The 23,693-nt window shown below is 39.5% G+C and overlaps 1 protein-coding gene across 1 annotated transcript in view; it reads right to left on the bottom strand.

Annotated features, from left to right (window-relative positions):
• adprh (ADP-ribosylarginine hydrolase) overlaps positions 1 to 23,693 on the bottom strand; it is a 571,371-nt gene that overhangs the window by 517,143 nt on the left and 30,535 nt on the right. The window contains exon 2 of the mRNA XM_084134396.1: positions 6,447 to 6,555. Coding sequence (XP_083990522.1) covers positions 6,447 to 6,555 — 109 coding nt within the window. The remainder of the gene's footprint in view (positions 1 to 6,446; positions 6,556 to 23,693) is intronic.

Raw genomic sequence — 23,693 nt, 5'->3', positions numbered from 1 at the left:
TTGAAAGGCTGTCACTCAGTGCGCAGTTACATTGTTACAGCAACGGATTGTCTTTGAGTCATTAAACCGTACATGTACAAAAATGTTCAAAAACACTGATTCGTTAAAAAGATAGATGAAACTATGTGTTAATTATTTTTAACTATAAGCTCCACTTTAAGGCTCAGCTGACCAGCAATACGTTGCATGGGTAACGCTGAAGCTTCATAGCTTAATAGAGACCAGTGCAGGTTGCAGGTAAATGTTTTATCATCTGCATACATGACTGTCCACGCACTTTAAAACAAGAGGAACATCACTGGTCTTAAACAACTTCCTTAAGGCACACCACACTGCAACTCTTTCACATCTGAATAACTTCCATTATAAGTGCACATTGTCCCATGAGACAGTTAACTTTTAAACCAATGTAGAGTATGAGAAGTAAATTTGTAAAATTTCAGTTTATCCAGCAACAATTTATAATCCAGTACATCAAAAGATGAGATAAAATCTAACAATACTGCTCCTACGTTATTGTCATCAATCTATGCTCTCTCAATATCAATGCTAAAAATTAGAGAAAAATGTTAATTTCCGCCATGATAAATTTTCCACCATTTTGAATTTTGTCAACAACTTACTTTTACTAACTAGTCCTTGGTTTTTCGCCCGATCGGAACCAAACCAGTGCAGAAATGTATAGAAAATCCTATAAATCCTAAGCAAAAATTATGAAGATCGGAACATAGGTGGCAGTATTACTGCCAAAAAGCTTTGAAAACCATTTATTTCCTATGGTAAATTGCCAGTATTGGCTTTTAATGGACTTTTCCAACTATGATGTCAGTGGTTAAAAGCGTTCTAAATAAATCTTAATGTCTTAAATGCTTATGTGCTTAAAGGCCTTAAATGCTTGAACCCCGATAAATGCTGCTTGCAGCTTTAATTATTATTATTATTCTTCCCTAAAACGCATCGTGCAGCCAAAACCGTAAGGCCTAGAGACGTGATACTTGGTCAAATGGTAGTAGTATTGCTCGCTACTCAGATACACGGACTTAGCCAAATCGGCCCATAGGTGGCGCTATTATGACCAAATTTGACCAAGCCTCTTGGTGGCGCTATAATAGAACAAAACATGAAATTCCCATTGACTTCAATTGCAGTTTTGTGAAATAAAATGCTATATTTAACAAATGCATTGGTGTAATATTACGAAACTCAGAATGTGCCATCAGCACCATCCCCTGAAGGTACCCAAAATATTTAGAGACAGCGCCACCTAGTGGTCAAAAGTTATAACAACATTTCCAAAACTGCTAATAACTTTTGAATACATCGGCCTATGTAAATGCCACTGGTCTTAATAGATTCCTTGGGTCAAGCCGAGAACATAGATACCAAATTTTCCTTATTTGGTCAAACTTCTTGTCCGCCATCTTGATTTTCATTCAAAACCTACTTTTTCGAACTCCTCCTAGACCGTTTGTCCGATTTTCACCAAACTCGAATCGTATCATCTCCAGACCGTGCCGACTAAAAGTTATGGATTTCGTGTCGATAGACAAAACCGTTTTCGTATAGCACAGCAGCAAAGTTGAGGCATGATGCTAATAGCACTAATTAAGGCTTTATCTCTGCAATGCCTTGACATATTGACACCAAACTTTGTATGTGTCATTGTAACTTCACTCTGACCACATCACATCAGTTTTGTAACTGCGCCACCTATTGGTCGAAAGTGATAATCCATCAAATAATATTTTTAATTATTGTTTCTATGATTTTTCAGGCATTTTGCCTAAAATCCTCTTTAAATGTCTTTAATTGCTCATTGTTGCAGTTGGTCTGACAATTTCAGACATGTTGGCATGTCTTGTTATTATTATTCTTCTTCTTCCCAGTGGAAGTCTATGGCAGCCCTATGAACCGTAAGTAGGAAAATGATGAAATTTGGCACACTTGTACATATGGTCATGAAAAGTAATTGGACCAATTTTGGAGTCTCTATAGCGCCACCACCAGTTCAAAAATTCAACATTCAAAGGGTTATACATTTTGAACCATTTGATCTAGAAAAATTAAACTTAGTACACTTGATTCCTCTCATCATGGTGATCAAGACCAATATAGTCCATTAACCCTCTGGGGTCTGGGCTGTTTTTGGGGCCCTTGAGATGTTCTGACATGCCCTGACATTTGTGCTTTTTTCAGTTGCTTATAAACATATTAATGGCAAAGGTGTAAATTCACTCTATATAGCACAAACAGGGCTACAATAATATGTGAGCCACGTGTATGTACATGTTTTCATTTTTGAGAGAATTATGTTTATGCATGGATATTGAAAAAACTAAAAACTAAAATTTCTGAAATAAGGCCACAAAACACATAGTAAATATGTGTCAATAAGACTTTTGACTAATGGATGTCCTCGCCTAGAATTTTTTCTTCAAAATTATGTGAAAATAGTCTTGCTTTATCGTTCACATAAAACCATAGATTGATTTAAATTGATGTAAAACAGGTTTTGCTTGGAAAGCCAATATGCGAGGGGGGCGTGAACGAGGAGTGGTTTACACCTGAGAAATACAATGTCCCACCCACTCTGCATAATGATGAGCCATTCACTCAGGTGTGAAACTGACTGAGCCACAATGCAAGGACAAAAGATATATTTAGAAGAAGACTTATATTGACCATTTAAGATTTTGCTTACATCTATATCTTGTAAATATGTTTTGCTATTTTATTAAAAAGGTTACACTTACAACAATAATTACAATTTCAACAATATTTCAAGTGTACTCTTTCTTTGTAAAAAAAAATGATTATAGGCCTACATTTTATCTATGCATTCATTAGTTTGAATTTAGTCAACATTGGAACAGCTAACATCTTAGTTGATGACTTATTTTTGACAAAAATAGTAATTTATATATAGCTTTATATAATTTATATAAATTTATATAAATTGCTAAACAAAAGCTTATTTGACGTGGCAGTATACTCTACAGTAAAAACTGTACCCAAATCTATTCAACAAGATGTTGTCTTTCATATTTCGCCTGACTGTGTAACGTTGTTTTCATGAAATATTAGGGCATATTGTTAATTTGCAGTTTAATACGTTGCTTATACAAATAGCCTACATTTTATTTCAACATATTTCAGTCGATTTTTACTCATCTCAGTATAGCAATACAGTTTGCTAAAACATCATTCATTCACACAGTTCAAGCACCTTATGTTGTGATTGCTAGCCTATATTTACTTTAAATCCAGGAAATTTGTTAATGAAAAAATTATTAAAATTAAGATACAATTGATACAAAACGAAATTCGTTTTAAAGAAAGGATTTGTACTTTCTGTTTTGAGGTCTCTGTGAAAGTTTGAAAGTCTTGTAGTGCTTTTTTTTAGAGCGCTCGCGTCCATAATGGAGAACTGTCACGTAATATTGTTTTTTGCCAGCTGTGGTAAACAGCGCGCATCTATGCCGTTCATTCATTCATAAACAGAAACCCGAGAAGGAAAAACTTACTAGTATTCCTCAGCTCGTATTCCTCATTATTCCTCACAGCGCTGCGAGACGTTGTAAACAAGTAATGTTCTGAATAAACTTGTGTTTTGGTTTTCTCGAGCTGATATGGGGGCGTTCACAGGATTGCGCGGATTACCTCAGCCATTTGCGTTTGAATAGCGTGCGCTCTCTGTGGGCGGAGTCACATTACATTTGAATTAGCTCTAATGAGGTCGACTGGAATCGCTCTCTTTTAATACAGATTTCACAAGATGAGAATATTTGTTTTTTATATAAATTCTTCATTTAAAAGAAGATAATTCAAGCTTCATGCCTGTGTGTCTGTATGCCTGTTTGACTGAGTATTCACTGAGTTATTGCTCATTTTCGGACGTGTTTCAGAATGGACTTTACTGGCAGAGAGAAGGCAGAACTCGCTTCGTGTTTATTTTTCTTTATTTGGCAAAAAGCACAACACTTTGTTTTTATTGTGAGTATACACAAAAATAATACACATTTAACAGAATCGATTGATGTATGAAACTTGTTTTGTAAAATCAAAGTCAAAAGAGTATTTGGGGTCTCAATTCAACTCATAAGGAAAAAAGCGAGCAGATCACGCCGGCGTGATCTCCGACCTCTGAGGGTTAAGACTCCGCCCATTACAGTAGTGGCCATTTTGAAAAGTACAGTATTAAGTTTTTTCGCTACTCCTCTTTCAAAATTTGACCAAATTTGACAAAAATTTACTCAAATGATCTTTGGACTGAGACGCACAGAAATGACTGAACAGATTTTTTTTATTCAAGTTTGTTCAAAAGTTATGGTGTCACAAAGTTAACGAGGTCGACCCAAAATTGGTTCAGAGGCTGTATCTCAGCCAAAAATTTATCAATCGAAATGAAAATTGATACGCTTCATCGCAAGTATGCCCTGAGGTTCCATGCCAAAGTTGGGAACAGCGCCACCTACGGGTCATGAGATATGGAAAATTGCTATTTTGGCCAATAACTTTTGAACAGTTTGTCAGAATCATAAATTTGGTATCTATGGATTCCTTGGGTCATGCCGAATCCATAGATACTGATTTTGCCAGGATTCCATGAACCACTTGTCCACCATTTTGATTTTTGTCATAAATTGCAATATCTTATTAAGTATTTGACAAATCGGCACCAAAATTGGTAAGGATCATCATTAGCATGGCCTGAAGGTACCTGAGAACGTTGAACACAGCGCCACCTAGTGTTTCAGAGGTATAAGGTGTTTTGCAAATATGCTTATAACTTTTGAAAACATAGGTTCAAATTGGATTTCTTTATGTCATTACGTTCCTTGGATTGTGCAGATTCCGACAATATCTCATTTGTCATTTTCCAACAATGTGACTGTTCGCCATATTGAAGCAAATGGTACACAGTTTTTTCGCTACTCCTCCTTCAAATCTTGCTCAATTTTGCCCAAAGTTTGCTCAGATGATCTTTGGACCAAGCCGCACAGAAATGACTGAACAGATTTTTGATATTCGCTACCGTTCCCGAGATATTCGTCTCCAAAGTTGACCTAGCCTGTGTTTGTTGCCTTATGCTAGTTAGCTTAGCATAATAATTGGTTAGCATGCTAACCAGATGCCATTCTTTCTAATGTGGCTCTTCAGCTATCAGGATAACCATAAGCTACATTAGCATTAAGCTAGCTTAGCATGCTAATCTCGTTAACATGATTTTGTGTGCTCATTCATACACTGGAGCCTCTCCTCAGCAGCTGTGTAATTCACGTCCTCTGAGTGGCGCAAGTTGCTAAACCACATGTCACGAGTCCTGAACCATTCCGGTCGTGGGTTCGAATCCTGTGTGGGACAACTTTAAAATTGTGTATAAAGTTGTCATTTAAATTCCTTCTGGCTCTGCACTGCTGTTGGTGCTTAAATGCTATTGTGCTTGATGTACATTTACATGTATATTCAATTTGTGCTGTTTTTGTTCTTGCGGCTCCGCACTGCTATAGTAAGAATACTTTGGTTATTACAGTTTCTTATAAAGTTTTGAAAGCAAAGTATTTTTAGCTACTTTTTGAACCCAGGGAACCATTGGAGGGCTTGGCCCCTTTGAGGCTGCTTGCAGCTTTAATGAGATTGTGTTTGTTTTAAATTATATTGTATTTTTATTGTGAGTGTGTTAGTCAGCTTGATTAACATTATTTAAATGTATTCCTGTTTAACACAGATGTTCTTTGCTAATTACAGAAACTATAAGCAAAATTCATAAGTATAAATATATATTTATAATATGTATATTTATAATATATGCGTGTTTGCGCAACTTGCATCATTAAGCCAGTAGGTGGCGACAAGCGACTGTCTTTATGAGTGAACAATTGAACTTTAATTGAACTGATTAGTGCCAAAAACATTGATTAACTCAAGAAAGAAACAAGTTGCTGAAACCAATCTTTAATGCTAATATATAAATTGCTCATTTGCCTCTGGACACAAAAAGATTGCACTGGTATTTGATTTAAATGTAACATCTATGCAAAATAATCCTTGAAAGATTTCTCATTTAAGGCTATTCCTATTTGGAATATGTGATTGTGTATTGTCAACAATAAGCAGAAACATTCTGCATTTCCATTTTGTAGTGTGGATCATTCATTTCAACATTTATCCTCATTCATGTTTAAGAATCTGTTATCTGCTTGACAAATAATTTATGCTACTGCCCACTGCCCCTTAAAATGCACATATAGGTCAGAGAAATCCAAATTTTCTCGGTTTCCCCCGACCCCCCTAACAACCTCACATTTGAATGCGCGTGTCTGTGTGGTAATGTGGGCTGGTTTGGCTTCAGTGCCAGGGCTGAATTTTTTAACCCACCTAATATAAAGTGTGAACAAAATGTTAATGTCTCATTAGCACAACAGCAGAATAGTTATATGTCTGACCTGGTGGATAGCAGGGCCAGATTGGTTGTATTCCCACAGCTGATTTCTGTAACCCAAAGCATCTCCTGCACCGCTGAGCAGCATGCCAGCTGTGTAATGATCTGCAGTACTGAAAGAACATTCATTCATTCATTTTAACATTAATAGATACATTCTAGATATTACATATCATCCATGGTATTATGCTAGGACGATGTGTTTAAAAAATGTTTACCAATGATAATAATATTGTTTAAATAAGGTACAATGGTACTACTACTGTGGTGTCTAGTCCTGCTCCTGATGGGGGCAGGGTTAAAGGATCAAAAATATATCTATAAAAGAGTAAAAAAAACAAACAAAAAAACCTGAACAAACATATTATGTTGTGAATTATTTGTAAATATCTTACGTTTCTGTAGCTGCAAATGCGTAATGTTTACATTTTAGATGCTATTAATGTCAATATTGTATGTCTCTCAGCATCTATCCAAACGTACAAAAACATTTTTTGTCTTTGTAAATGTTACATACTAATACATATGTATAAACAATGAGACACAGGTTGCATATTTTGTAATAGTTGCGTTGTTTTATTTTTGTATTGTGGAATATTTCTCATCCTTTTTTTTAAGGAGGCACTGCCTGTCACGACACGCACACGAAAGGGTGAATTCCAAGTGCAGCTTTATTTTGGGTAATCCGTAATCATATCCACAAACAGGTAAAGGGTCATAATCCATGTAAACCAGTCCAAAACAAGAAACAAACAAATAAACGAACCAAGACAGACTATGAGATGCGGGTTACACAATACAAGGATTCCAGAACAAGTGATTAAACAGACAGGGTATAAATAGACAGACACTAACAAGGTGAGTGGGAACAGCTGAATGTGATAATGAATAATGAGTCCGACAAGGGTGATGGGGATTGTAGTCCAATAGTGACTGCCACCTGTGGGGGAAGAGGACCTCTAGTGGCTACCCAGGGGACATCACCCAGTCATTGTGACACTGCCTTCCTTGTCTCATCGAAGGAAACTCTCTTGATTGTGACTAAGTTAATGGACATTAACTTGACCATTTCAGTGTATTTTTACTACTCATACAGGTATGTTATATGCCAGTTTCCTTTTCAGACATAAAATTTATGGGAGTTTGAGTGAATCACGCAATGTGATTTACTAAGATTTGAAAAAAATCTGGCCCATAGGGTCAAAATCAAACAGCAACAAAGACAAAGAGAAAATACAGCTGCAAGCATCAATTAAAGGGGTTCAAGCGTTTTATGTCCTTTATGCCATTTATGTGGCATAGGGTTTTTGTTGGGGTTTTTGTCTGTTAGGGTTTTTATCAACCTGAAATGTAGGGCTGACACCATAAAATATGCACGAAAAAGAATATGCTAAAACAGTGTTCCCTTTTGAGGGACGTGATGCTCTGACGCTATGCTGACGGCGGTCCCCCCCGCGAGTGACAACATCTTGCTCCTCCACAGAGCCCTCAGGAAATCGATGTATGCTTCCCGCCGTCTCGCGCACTTCAGGACGCATCGGTTTCCAGCGAACGCAAATCACAGTGTCTGCCCAAAAACGTTGCGGCCCTGTCGAGTTCGCTTCATCTCACAAGGCCTGTAGAAAGTTTTATTCCGTTGTCACCTGCCAATCAGTTTCTTCAGGGCACCAGAATCATGCTACACTCAACACCCGAGGTCAGTCTCAAGAGACTGATCCCCCCAGTAGAATATCTAGACACTTGGAAAGGTTTTCAAAATATATCTCAGTGGGTCCTACACACTGTGGAAAAGGGGTACAAAATTCAGTACGAGTATCGTCCACCGAAATTCAGCGGGGTAGTTCATACTATTGTCAACCCCGAGCAGGGTCGGGTCATGGAACAAGAAGTTCAGTCCCTCTAAGTAAAGGAGGCCATAGAGCATGTTCCTCTTCACGAGAGGGAGGCCAGATTCTACAGCCGGTACTTCATAGCTCCCAAAAGGATGGGGGGTTACGTCCCATTATACTGTAGAGATTCAGGTTCAAGATGCTAACTATATCATTGTGAGTCAGATCAGGTCCAAGGACTGTTTTTTCACGACTCACTTCCACATATCCATCCTTCCCCAACACAGGAGATTCCTGAGGTTCGCCTTCAGGGGAAAGGCGTACCAATATCGGGTTCTTCCATTCAGCCTAGCATTGTCTCCTCGCTCCTTCACGAAATGCATTGATGCTGCTCTAGCTCCACAAAGTCTTCAGATTATTCGTATACTCAATTACATCGACGACTGGCTCATTCTAGCACAGTCAGAGGAGATGGCAGTTCGGCATCTAGATGTCGTTCTGCGCCATTTAAGGTGCTTGGGGCTAAGACTCAATGTCAAAAAGAGTTCACTAATCCCTCAGGCAGAGAACTACATTTCTGGGGGTAGTATGGGACTCAGTTACGATGTGGGCACAGTTGTCTTCTGCTCATATAAACACCATCTTGACTACAGTCACCAGCATCAAGCTAGGCCAGGCCATCACTGTCAAGCACTTTCAAAGAGTTCTGGGGCTCCTAGCAGCAGCGTCCAACCGTAGGGCCTTTTGGCCCGCTGTACTTGAGACCCCTACATTGGTGGCTCAGGACCAGAGGGTTTTCCCCGAAGGGGAACCCATTTCGCACAATCACAGTAACGCGCAGATGCCTTCGTTCTTTGGTAATGTGGAAGAAACCGTGGCTCCTGTCCCAAGGCCCTGTGTTGGGAGCACCATGTCAGAGAAAAATAGTGACTACGGATGCGTCCCTCACAGGCTGGGGAGCGGTCATGGAAGGTCGCCACACCAGGGTTTTTTGGAAGGACCATCATCTTTCATGGCACATCAATTGCCTGGAGATGTTTGCAGTGTCTCTGGCTCTGAGACACTTCCTTCCATACCTCAGAGGCCATCATGTTCTAGTTCAGACAGACAATACATCGGTGGTCTCGTGTATAAATCGTCAGGGGGTCTGAGGTCGAGCCCTCTATGCAGATTCTTCTGTGGTCCTAGGGCAAACTACTCTCACTCAGAGCAATGTTAAGGGCAATGTGGTGGCAGACATCCTGTCGAGGCAGGGGCTGAGGCCCAGGGAATGGAGACTCCACCCCGAGAGGGTGGAGTTGATTTGGAGGAAGTTCAGCCAGGCAGAAGTGGATCTGTTCGCCTTTCACAAGAACACACACTGTCCGCTCTGGTTTTTCCTCACGCAACCAGCTCCCCTGACGTGGCCGAGGCAACGTCTGTACGCATTTCCCCCAATCGCTCTGCTCCCAGGAGTTCTAGAGAGGGTCCGGCAGCACGGGGTCAGTCTGCTTCTAGTAGCCCTGTACTGGCCGGCCATGCCACATGAATAAAATATTTTCTATAGGTTAGTAGTTAGTAGGGTTAGAAATAGAAAATTGATTCCAATTCTTGATATTATTCTTGAAGGGCAAGACCCGCCTAAGAGAACACTTCTGCATGAGCGCTGTTTTCTGAGCTGCGCACACATCCAAAGCGCACAAAGAGATGTGACGCTGTTCAGAACTGACAGCTGTAACTGCAACGTGTGTCTGTATGTGGCTTTGGAGATGCGTTCCTTGTCAAACATTTACTTTCCTAATTTTGTCAAATATTTTTTCTTGATTACACATTTTTATTTGATGTTTTTTATTCCTAAATTAACGTTGCTATTTATTTTTATGTTCTAGAACTGCTTTGATACAATCTGTATTGTAAAAAGCGCTATATAAATAAAGGTGACTATTTTTATGTCATTTATTTTGTTCTGCAGATGAAAAAAATGAAACTGTATCCTATAAATTCGGAATAGCGTTGATATCTCCCATTTTAAAAATAATAAAATATCAAGTAGGCCTGTTTTATTTTGATCTTGTAATTAAAATTATTTTATATATACAATTTAGTTATATTGCAAACGTATGAAGAAATTACGGTGCTCTGAATATCTCATGCGCGCTTTCAGAGTTTACAATGTTGGCAGTAGTAATACAATTATCATCATGAAATATGTCTACTCAGGCGATAAAGCTAAAAAAGAGAGAAAGAGAGACATTGTAGGCTACCTTATGAGCAAGATGCATTCAATATGACATCAACATGCATTTATCATTCTTACAATCACCAAAATGGGTTCTGTTCTGTTCAACTGCAACAGAATTCTGTTCAATTTCTCACAAAATGAAATTCATTTCAAACACAAATTCGGTAAGAACAGTGTGGAAATTATTAGCAACGCTATAACAGCAAAGCTAATGTTTTATGTTAGTTTAAGCTCAAACTAAAAGTAAAACCTTTAATGTTTCAATTGTTAAATTAACCTACAGGGTAGCATTATATAAAGTGCAGCCAAACTCAACATGATGTGCGTTTACGCTGTATGTCAGCAGTGTTGTCTGCAACGAGGTGTGGTGTGGGCGTGGCTCGTGTAGACGATATAATCGGATATTGCAATAAAGGCGATTATCGATAAAATGTTTTTAACATATCGCCCAGCCCCAGTTTACAGACTTCGTAATATTCCACACAAATTACATTTTGGGAAATGATTGCAGTGCATTTTGTATGCAAATCAGGAACAGAGATTGGTCGAAATAAAACAAAAAACATCTCAGGTTATGACTGTAACGTCTCAGTTACGTATGGTAACCCACGTTCCCTGAAAGAGGGAACAGAGATGTTCGTAGGAGGGATCTAACAGAAGGAGAACGCTGCGGAAGCCACGACCTGCCTGGAGGGAGGTAACCTGTGGAGAATACACATATGGACTAGCCAAGGAGGGTAGTACGACATATGGAAGTCTCCGGGGTGGTTCCAGCCTAATCCTAGGGGGGAAGCACACCAGCAGAGACGGCAGAGCGGACACTGGCTAGCCGACAGGGACCGCTACATATGGACACCCAGCCTAGCACAGATTCCTCAATGCATACGAGTGTTAGGCCTGGCGTCAGACGCTTCGCAACGTCTGACTGCCATAGGGGTGACGGAGGAACTCAACAGGGTAAGCCGTCTCCGGGGAACACACTGGAGCAAATAGGTGCATGTATCTGGCCGATCAGGCGAGAATGGCGTAGCAAGCCAACACTTGAGTGGGTTCCCCACGCTACTGGCCACTTGGGGCGAGTATACGGGAGGATACCGGCTCTACACGAAGGCTACAGAATCTAGCGAACGTGTTGGATGTCGCCCAGCCCGCAGCTCTACATATATCTGTCAGCGAGGCGCCTTGAGCCAACGCCCAGGAGGAAGCAAAACTTCTAGTTGAGTATGCTCGCAACCCGAACGGGCAAGGCACGTCTTGGGATTGATATGCCAAGACAATAGCATCCACTATCCAGTTGACTAACCTCTGCTTGGAGACAGCCTTTCCCTTCTGCTGGCCTCCGTAAGAGACGAAGAGCTGGTCTGAGGTCCTAAAGCTTTGCGTTCTGTCCACGTATAACTGTAAGAAGCGGACAGGACAGAGAAAAGCCAAGGCTGGGTCTGCCTCTTCCGAGGGCAGCGCTTGCACGTTCACTACCTGGTCTCTAAAGGGCGTCGAATTCTACCCGAATTCTAGGCATGATTCGTCGACCGAAAACGCTTGCAGGTCCCCTACCCTCTTGACAGATGCCAGCGCCGTCAGAAGCACTGTCTTTAGTGACAAGATCTTTAGCTCAGCTGACTGCATCGGTTCAAAGGGAGGTTTTCCCAATGACTAACCTTCAACTGCATCGTGATGCAAGGCAATAGCGGCGACATACACTTTGAGGGTGGAGGGAGATAGCCTTCACTCCAACACATCTTGCAGGAAGGAGAGCAGTTGGCAGGTTGCCATCACTGTGGTGAACCGGATGCCCCTGAACTTGGGAGGGCGCCGGGCAAACTGAATCGCATAGCTCAGTCTGATGGTGCTGATGAGCCAGCGGGATGGTCTGGGGAGCGCTAGCCAGGCTCCGAGAGACCGTCCCAGTGGGACCAACGAAACCACCGACGTACCGCGGAGGGGCAGCGAGGTGGAGGACAGGGACCTGACCCGAGAGGCACTGGGGCGGCTCGGAGTGGGGTCTGGGTGTGCGGTTTGACTGCGTTCTCGAACCACATGCTGCTGTCCGCTGGAGATTGCAGAAGTGGATGAGAGTGGTGAGGTTTCATAACCGCGCACACTGTCGACCTCACCCTCTTGCAAAGAGAGGAACGAGAGCTGCAAGGCATTGCGTCACAAGTTGCCATTCTGGTCCTCTTGGGGAGAGGGGAACGAGAGCAGTGAGGCATGCCCTTTCTCAGAGGTTATTTTTCAGTGACCGCTCGGCGGCTGAGACGAACGGCGTCGTTTCCCTGTGAGGCTCAACGTCACAGTAGACCTGGCTGTGGCGGAGTCCCTTTTTTTTGCAGGGGAACGATGCCCTTGGCGACGAGCAGACTGAGGGGCAGCCCACGAGTACTCTTGAAACACAAAAGGGCAAGCTCTTGATTGCCTCAGCCTGCTTCTGAACTGCGGAGAACTGCTGGGCCCAGTCCTCGACAGTGGCAACCTTATGAGATGAGAGCATTGAGAAGGCACACTTGGCGATATCTCGCACCTCTGCAAGGTTTAGCCAGGGGGTGCTTCTGGACCACCAGGGTGGACATCGTCAAGCTTCCATACGCACAGACAGTAGCTCACATATAACGTGCAGATTGCGCGCACACAGAAACCTTCAGGAGCACAGAAACTTATTGTCAACACTGACCTGTGATTTCTCAATAAGAAAACAGCGTAGAAACTGAAAAGTTATAGCATATATTTCTTTCTGCTTTTGAAGTAACTAAAACTTACAGCTTCACTAATAGCAAAGAGACGCTGCACTTACAGGTATGATTAATTCACACTAGAAATTGTTCTATCGCCAATGCATTCAAATGCAGTGCTACTTTATCTGTATCTGATTTAAAACAAGCAGAAATCTGTAAGAAATGTAATGATCCATAGACAATATCACTGCTGTTATGTCAGCGCAATAGCCTTGTGGGCAGCGCTGTGACATGTTGGAGCTGTGCTCAAGGTGACCTGAGTTCGAGTCTTGGTTCGAGGTTCAGGGTTCTCAAGCCAACATCAAAGTTTGTTCACATAATTTAGCCTCTAGTTGTGTTATTAACATGTATATAATGGATTAAGTATATGTTTTAAATTACAGAAACAAAATAGATACTCATAAGGTGTCATATTTATACTTTCAATAAATTAGTCTTTACATAATTTCTGATTACTAATTAGGCTAATTCTAATCATTTATGTGGATGCCATTTATAAACCTGTTAGATTTTGATGTTTTATTTTTGAGATTAATAAAATTGTATGTTTTAACAATGTCACAGCTAAGCATTTTTTTTTTTATGTTTAAGGGGACATTTTGGGAACAAAAATAAAACTTTCCGCTAAAAACTTTATAAGAATGTTAGGGGATAATGTTCTAACAATGTTATAACTAAACATTTATAGAAGGTCATCTCAAAATATTTTTAGAGTATTTTTAGGAAATGTTATCCTAACTTTTAGAAGAACATTCTAAGAATAAAAATAAAACTTCCCGGTAAAAACTTTATAAGAATGTTAAGGGATAATGTTCTAAAATTTTTATGATTAAACCTTTATAGAAGGTCATCACAAAATATTTTTAGAGTGTTCTTAGAGAATGTTATCCGATCTTTTAAGAGAACATTCTGGGAACAAAAAGAAAACTACCCGCTGAAATTGTTATAAGAACATTAGGGAATAATGTTCTAACAATGTTAGCATTAAACATTTTTAGAGTGTTTTTTAGAGAATGTTATCTGATCTTTTAAGAGAACATTCTGGGAACAAAAAGAAAATTACCCGCTGAAAATGTTATAAGAACAATAGGGAATAATGTTCTAACAATGTTAGCATTAAACATTTTTAGAATGTTTTTAGAGAATGTTATCCTAACTTTTAGGAGAACATTCTGGGAACCAAAATAAAACTACCTGCTGAAAACATTATTAGAACACTGCATGGTAATGTTCTCAGAACATTTTTAGAACAAAACATTTCTAGCTGGATTATGACTGGATAAGATCACTGTTCACTGTAACGAGGGCAAATCATCTGACATCCGACCTGGAGGACGCATTGGTTGAACTGTCAAGCGACCGAACCTTAAAAATAGCGTTTAATTCCAAGACGCTGGCTGAGTTTTGGATTTCTGTCGAGAGGGAATACCCACAGCTATCCAAGGCCGCTATGGATGTACTGACTCCGTTTTGCACTACCTACTTGTGTGAAAAGACTTTCTCGGCACTCACGTACATTAAAAATAAATACAGATCGTGACTGAATGTAGAGGATGAACTCTGAGTGGCAGTCTCCAAAATTAAACCAAGAATGGACTTGTTGTGCTCCAAGCATTGTGCCCACCCATCTCATTAGGTGATGGTAATATTTAAATGAAGTAATGAGTAAATTACTATAAAACAATATTATAGTTGTTTGACAGTTGTGTTCTTTTGTGTTGTAAACATGCTCATGTTTAGATAGGCCTATTAGTGCGTGTGCGCTGTTGCACATAGCGGCATTGTGCCCACTGATCTCATTAGGTGATGTTAATATTTAAATGAAAGTAATGAGTAAATTACTATAAAATAATATAATGGCTGTTTTGACTGTTGTGTTCTTTTGTGTTGTAATTATGCTCATGTTTGGATAGGCCTATTAGTGTGTGTGCACAGTTTCACACAACGATTGTATAACCACCTCGGAGGATAGTAGGGGTCGCGAGTCAATCGCACCTTTATTTTGGGGGTCGTGGGCTGAAAAGTTTGGGAACCCCTGCCTTAGACCATCAGGAGATTTTATTCCTGTAAATCTAGTTTTTCCTAGTACTGGTCTCCTCTTACTACAAGAGTCGTCTAGCCAAGGCCCGTCTTTTGCATTAGGTGTAAAAAGATAGCAGCATAGGTAGCGTTTTCAGGTCTTTCTCTCTAGAGAGTAAGAAGAAGTATGCTCAGGGCTCCATCCTTTACAGCATCGAGTATAGTAGCTGGTATATCCAGCAAGGCCTAAAGTTGAAGTCCTCTGAGCCCCTTGAATAAAATAATTCAAGTCATAACGTCAAATACTGTTGGCCACTTACTGAGGCCTTCATTCCCTTGGGTTTAGTAGAGAATATAAAATCTGTCTTGTAAAAAATACAGTATAATAGGCAGCGACCCTGATACATCCTTCAGGGTCATGCTGATAGTGCTCCCCTTGTTAGGGCCATTAATTAGAGTACTTTGCTACCCATAACTCGTATGTTATCACCCTTCACCACCCAGGCTCAGGTAGAGACAGATAAGCTACTCCCTCCCATTTCGGATGGTTGAGTATCCTCCCTTTGAGCCAAAGCACTGTAATCTTTACAGATTTCTGATGCCCGTGACATTCGAAGCTGCAGGCCTTATAGTAGGCCTCCTCGATAGTCTGGTAGCGTAAGATTGTACTCCCATTGCTTTAAAGGGTTGATAGCACTTCTGCTGAGTACACTGCCTGTTGGCAATGTTAAATAAGTATGACCAGGCCCATAGAAATGTTTGTGAGAGCACCTGGCATCTGAGGCTAGCTTTGCTAACAGTCTCTCTACCAAGTAGTTAGGCCTTCACAGACCTCCTTGAAGGCGGCACCCCAAAGAGTTGTATGCTTAGTTAGCATTGCAAAGGCGTTAAGTTGCAGGCCCCATGGAGCCTCCCTGACTCTAGCCCAGATCCTGGTCAATACTTATCTGGTTGAGCATAGTGTTCCAGAATCTATCTGAGGATCACTCTGTTAGAATACTTAACCCCCTGGGGTCGGCGGTATCGCCGGCGATACCAGCTCGCTTTTTTCCTTATCAGTGCAAAAGAGACTCAAAATTTTGATCTTACATACTTGTGTTATACATCAATCAATCCTGTTAAGTGTGTATTTTTTTTGTGTATACTCACAATAAAAACAAACTGTTGTGCTTTTTGCCAAATAAAGAAAAATAAACATGATGCGAGTTCTGCCTTCTCTCTGTCAGTGAATTCCATTCTGAAACACGTCCGAAAATGAACCGTAACTCAGCAAATACTCAGTCAAACAGGCAGACAGACACACAGGCATGAAGCTTGAATTCTCTTCTTTTAAATGAAGTAATTTGTATAAAAAAACAAATATTCTAAGTTTATGTTATATGTATGAAAAGAGAGAGATGTCAGTCGTTCTCTTTCAGCTCATTATGTTTTAATGTGACCCCGCCCACGGAGAGCGTGCGCTATTCAAACGCAAATGATCTGAGGCAAACCTGTGAAACGCCCACATCAGCTGGATAACACACACAGCGAGTTTAGCCTGACTACGTCAGACTTCGTACTTCCGCTCAATTTCATTTCGCTTCTGTACTCAGTCTGAGACCGCGTAATAGCTTTCCGTTTTCCTCCGGCCTGAAAACAGCCGGCCAATCAACGAACAGAGGGCGGGCTGAGAGCCGTGACGTAGACGCTGATTGTACCGTGGATGCGTAGATTTACTTCACATAATCTGCAAAAGTCGTTCACAGCCATGTTCACTCCGGTATTTCGCTCGATGGTTTTGTTTTCACATCATACATGTGTTTACAGTGGAAGTTAGATGCGGCTGAGCATGCACATAACACACGCCATAACCAAACGTTATGTGATTGGCTTACGGGTAACCAATGATTTTAAACTTCAGACAAGCGCCCCCCCGCGAGAAAGAAAACGCTTTCAATTATGCCATGCCAGACTCTGTCTACGAAGCAAAGCGAAGTAGCAGAGTTTGGTATTACCAGGCTACAGCGAGTTATCAGAGTCATGTACTTTACGACGCTGTGAGGAATAATACTATCTTAATAATAATCCTGGAAAATTTACCTCAGAAGTGCTGGAAGTTTCATTTCGAGGAGCAACAGATCCAGCTGAGGAATAGGTCAGTTCAATATTTGCTTTGTTCTAATCGCAATAGTGTCTGTAGGCTACACGCAAAAAGACTGTTTAAATATGAATCTCGTTTCTGTGTGTGAATGAATGAACAGCTTTTACCAAACTCTATTGCTATACTGAGATGAGTAAAAATCGACTACACAAATCGTATAGATTATAAAGTTTTTACTGTAAAATACTGCCACATCTATATATATATTTTATGTTTTGTCAAAAATAAAGTCATCAACTAAGATGTTATTATAGTGTTTGTTCCAATGTAGGCTATATTCAAACTAATGAATCCTTAACTTTGAAATACGTATGATAAAATGTATACTTTAGTTTTTACAAAGAAAGATTACACTGGAAATATTGTTAAAATGTAAATGGTTAAAATAGCAAAAAAATATATATACAAGGATAGAACAAAATCTTAAAAGGTCAATATAAGCCTTCTCTTTAAATAATTTTTATTGTGCTTTATTAGTGACACATTTGGGTAGAGAATATATTCCAAAACTTACTGAAAATACAGTATGAGAACAATTAACTGCACAATTACGAGAAATGTTTACCTTAGATATTATACAATTTGCAAGCACAATTTGTGAAAAAAAACAACAACTGTGTTTCCAACTGTGAACCAATTTTATATATATATATATATATATATGTATATATATTGTCCTTGCATTCTTTCTTGTGGCTCAGTGACACACCTGAATGAAAGGCTAATTATGTGGGCCATTGTATTCTCAGGTGTGAACTACTCAATATTCATGATGGTGTTGGATCGTTTACGCCCACTCGCATATTGCCTTTCCAAACAAAAAGTGTCTTACAAAATTTAAATCAATGTATTGTTTTATTTGAATGATTAGGCAGGATGATTTTCACATCATTTTGAAGAAAAAACTCTAGGCTACAAAATGCATTATTCAGAAGTCTTGTGGACACATATTTAGTATGTGTTTTGTGGCCTTATTTCAGAGACTTTAATTTTTAGTTTTTTCAATAACCATGCATAAACATTATTCTCTCAAAAATACAAACATGTACATACATGTTGCTCACATATTATGGTAGCCCTGTTTGTGCTAAATAGAGTGTAATTACACCTTTGTCATTAATATGTTTATAAGCAACTGAAAAAAGCACAAATGTCAGGGCATGTCAAAACATCTCAAAGACCCCAAAAACACCTTAGACCCCAGAGGGTTAACTCCCTAAGTCTGGCCAGGAGGTCGAAGGACTCTCACAAGGCCTCCCTGTTAGATCAGCTCTAAGGCTGGAGGCGCTCCCCTTATTAGGGTCCCTTTTTAGAGTGCCCACCCTCCACGGGGCTTTGAAGCACTGTGTAGATCCAGGATTGAGTACAGTTACTCCCTTCGTTTGCAAGGGTTAGAAAGCGCTATGCTGAGTTCTACTCTCCAGGATGCCCGTCTCTATGATCCAGTCTGTGAGCAATTACTGACACTATCTGCAGTCCTTCCTACCGGATGCCTCCACAAGTGAGGCAAAATAATGTTAGAGACTCTGTTTAGCAAACAGACAGGCTGTTGGCAAGACTAGGTCAGTAAAATAGACCACGTCCGAGGCGGTGGCATGTGGGGTTGACTTTATGTCCCCCTCAGAAAGTGACTGGATGGGACTCCTTTCGGACCCCCTAGCCATATTCCCTTAAAGGTACCCCATCCAAGGTAGCTGATGATTCCAAGCCTTTGAGTGGCCTTGGTAGGCCTTCATTGTATCGGAGGCCTCTTTGAGGCTTATAGCTTGGTCAGTGACCCGAAGGGGGAGTGTTTGGCATTTCAGTGAAACTGCCATTTCTGACGTTTTTGTCTATTTACTATTATTCCTTGTTGTTTATATTGCTAAATATAACTTACTCATCACCATATATCAGATCTTGTGTAATATTGCCTATCACATTAATCTGACATCGCTAGCTTTTAACTAAATTGTTATCGCTAGCACGGCGCGCTATTATTTGCGCTAGCATTTCGCTAGCCTGTTAACCTGATTAATAGATTAAGTAATATATGAATTGTTAATAATTAAATGTGTCATAATGTATTAATTCCTTAATAACATATTTTAATAACTAATAGTGTAAATTAATGTGTTAATTACCACAATGGGTTGAAGTCATGTACTTCAACTTCGAATTGTCTGCTTTAATTAATCATTAGCTAATGATTTGCCAATGTATCATTATGTTATGACTTTACTTGTTGAGGCACATGACTATTAACTAATTGTTAAGTAATATGCCATTTTGGTTTTGACATCCACACTAAGCCATGGATTTAAATTTCCAACCATCTACAACCAATATTTCACTGAGTCCGATGAACCTTGTTGTTCATGGCACAGGCATATGTCAGGTTAAGCTTGAGGTTGTGGTACATTGAGAATATGTGGCCGAGCACTGCTATTTCATAACACTGTGTCTAGACTGGACAAAGACAATAGAACGTCCATTATAGTCAGTGATACTACACTGGATGCGGCGCGACGCTACACGACAAAACCCCAACAGTAAACTGATGTCACATTCTATTTCTGATGTACTCCGAGCTCTTGTGCTAGTTTTGTTACGAAGGTGTAAGGACTGATTTTCCTGCTAAAATAAAACTCACCCTGCAATAAAGCCATAAAATGCACCCTGGACAACAGATAGCAAAGACCGAGCACAGGACCTTGCCCTGCCCAAACTTATTTCCTTGTCTCCTTGATTGACTTCATCTCATCCCCCCTCTCCTTCCTCAAGTCACTGAAAGTTCATTAAGAATGTCTATATATCACATATGGTGTATCTTGTGAATCTATTGTTTTTCCTTTTCATGTTTGGTATCATTTTAAGTGTCTCAGTGCGATTGGTAAAATGGTCTTAATTTCATTGCAGTCATTGGTTTAATGAGAAAGATTGAGAACTTAGGAAAATCCTGTTCTCTTCTCTGGATGATGTCTCTTAAAGATATCTCCCGAAACCAGGTGCTACCCACTGGGGTACATGGATTGACCCAAACAACTCTAAACAATATTTGTATAACCCTTTGGTTCTGGTCTGGGTATTTAAGGCGAGGTGACAGAGCAGTCTTTGGGACCCTTTACCAGGCATCCCCCATACAGTGCTGTTTCAGTGTTTTCCTGTTGGAAAGCACTGACACATCACTGTGTGTCTCTTTCAGAAAAGCATTACTTACTTTTAGAGTCATCTTTGAGTAAATTATGTCATGTATTTTTCTGAATTGGCTTTTAATCATTTACTTGTGTAATTGGCATGATACATTTTTGCCTGGCAAATAAATGTTACATCTTGATTTATTCTGAAGTTTTCTGAAATCATTATTTTAGTAGATTATGAGGAGGCTGGTGCTACCGCAGCTCTGTGTCCAGGATAGGTCAAACTAAAGGCGCATATGAACGGAGCAGTAGGCACGTCATCTGAAGACCTTTTGATTTCTGTCTATCACTGACTTGGCAAGTTGTACGGAAGTGGCTAAATAAACTACACTTTTTTGTATGAGTGAGCAGTAGGCAACCGACTTAAGAGGTATTAGCAGACCCTGCACCCTCTGACCAAGATCAGACTGGCAAGGCTGTGTCCGTGAGATCCACGTAAACCCGGGGCGTGTGACTCTGTGCGGCATCGGGTCCCTTAGTGAATTAATAATTGAAAGTATGGGATACTCAGAATAATCAAAGATCTAAATTAATTCATAATCAATATTTATGACTATTTTCTAATCAGAAACGCAATCTAAATTTGATTATCATTTGAAATTCGAGTCAGATTAAGCACAGAGCTAAAGTAATATTGAAACTAAATTCCAATAAATTAAGTGAACTTCACTGGAGTGCTGAAAAGACATACAGGCATTATTCCTTCGCCCAGGCCATTGGATTCCGTCGTTGGGCCAATGGGTGGTCCTTACAAAGGACAAATGGACTTGCAATGGTCTGTCATGTCCAGTGTAGACAGCTAGTCTCGTCCAGTTTAAACACAGTGTAACAGCGGTCAGGAGTTCAGATTCTGGTGTGCTGATATTTGTGTGCAGCCCAACTTACCCATCCTTCAAACACATTCTTTGAAATTACATTCACTGCATGTGCAACCTGTCAAAACCCATAAATGGCATATTACTTATGTAGCGAATCAGCTTAAATGAGGGGAATATATAATTAATAATTAATCATACTGGTTATGATCAATTATTATCTACACATTTTAAATTGCCCAAAAATGGAATACATAGCCTGTATATTGGTATCTCTATATATAGATAATTAACCACAACGAATTACAATCAATTATGAATATACAGATAGGCTATAGATCAAATTTCAGAATACCTAAAGAATTAATTTCACATCAAATAATTTGTTCGTCCACCGAACCGACCATACGATTTTTGTATCAACTCTCAAGGAGGATTATTCTTCTTATAAACTCTCAAGAAAGGCCATTCTTCTGGTCATGAAGAATAACTTTCCTGTTATATAAGATTACTAACTTGTAGGCTAATCAACAATATAAAGCTTGTAGCTTAAGATCACACATTTAAGAGGTTTTGTTCGGTGAGCAGCAGACAGAGACAATCAAGCGTATAATGGGTTTTTAATAAATGAAACTATAAAACATACAACTACATTTAACAAAGAATATATATATATATATATATATATATATATATATATATATATATATATATATATATATATATATATACATATATAAACAGAATAATGAAAGTAAATAAAGAGAGAAAGAGCAGATCACAGAATGGCAAAATATCACAAACAGTTAAACTTTGAGAGCCAGCAAAGAATCAAATCACCTTAAAGGAGAACTCCGGTCAATTTTAACATTGAGCTCATTTTTTTGTACATTTGGAGTGCTGTCAATACAGAGAACAACGACAAAAATCGGTGTTGCCTACACCGTTTTATCCTCTTTTTAAAATTTGCACCCTGTTGACTTCAAAAGGGCAAGTTTTAAACCTGCTTTTAGCCTCTTAACATCCTTGATGTGTCATTACAAGTGCACAGCCAATATGAGTGATTCCTTCGGAGTGAACGCGGGTGAATCTGACTGCAGTAGATGTGAAAGATATGAATAAAAATTATGTTTATTCAGCCAGCGCTCATACCTGTATTTACATCCTGTTTTCGGTCAAAGTCCATAGTAATCGATTGTCGAGTTCACGCGCATAGGTTTAGTACCTATGATCACGCGCGTGAACTCGACAATCGATTACTTTGTCGATGTAAATACAGGTATGAGCGCTGGCTGAAATATTATCATTTTTATTCATATCTTTCACATCTACTGCAGTCAGATTCACCCGTGTTCACTCTGAAGGAATCACTCACAATGGCTGGGCACTTGTAATGACACATCAAGGATGTTAAGAGGCTAAAAGCAGGTTTAAAACTTGCCCTATTGAGGTCAACAGGGTGCAAATTTTAAAAAGAGGATAACATGGTGTAGGCAACACCGATTTTTGTCGTTGTTCTCTGTATTGACAGCACTCCAAATGTACAAAAAAATGAGCTCAATGTTAAAATTGACCGGAGTTCTCCTTTAACCCTCTGGGGTCTAAGGTGTTTTTGGGGCCCTTGGGATGTTTTGACATGCCCTGACATTTGTGCTTTTTTAAGTTATTTATAAACATGATAATGGCAAAGGTGTAAATTCACTCTATATAGCACAAACAGGGCTACCAGAATATGTAAGCATCATGTATGTAGATGTTTGTATTTTTAAGAGAATAATGTTTATGCGTGGTTATTGAAAAAAATAAAAATGAAAGTTGCTGAAATAAGACCACAAAACTCATACTAAATATGTGTCCACAAGACTTTTGACTAATGGATGTTGTCGCTTCGAGTTCTGGCTTCAAAATTATGTGAAAATAGTCTTGCTTTATCGTTCACATAAAACAATACATTGATTTAAATTGGGTAAGACAGGTTTTGCTTGGAAAGCCAATATGCGAGGGGGGCGTGAACGAGGAGTGGTTTACACCTGAGAATACAATGTCCCACCCATTATGCGTAATGACTCTGCATAATGAGCCATTCATTCAGGTGTGACACTGACTGAGCCACAATGCAAGGACAAAAGATATATTTAGAAGAAGACTTATATTGACCATTTAAGATTTTGCTTACATCTATCTTGTAAATATCTTTTGCTATTTTATTAAAAAGGTTACAATTACAACAATAATTACAATTTCAACAATATTTCAAGTGTACTCTTTCTTTGTAAAAAAATGATTATAGTCCTACATTTTATTATGTATTCATTAGTT

This window comes from Abramis brama, assembly GCF_963993115.1.
Source record: "Abramis brama genome assembly, chromosome: 14".
In the NCBI taxonomy this organism is placed as follows: Eukaryota; Metazoa; Chordata; class Actinopteri; order Cypriniformes; family Leuciscidae; genus Abramis; species Abramis brama.
The sequence above is the reverse complement of the archived record's forward strand: the minus strand, read 5'-3'. Positions and strand labels throughout refer to the sequence as shown.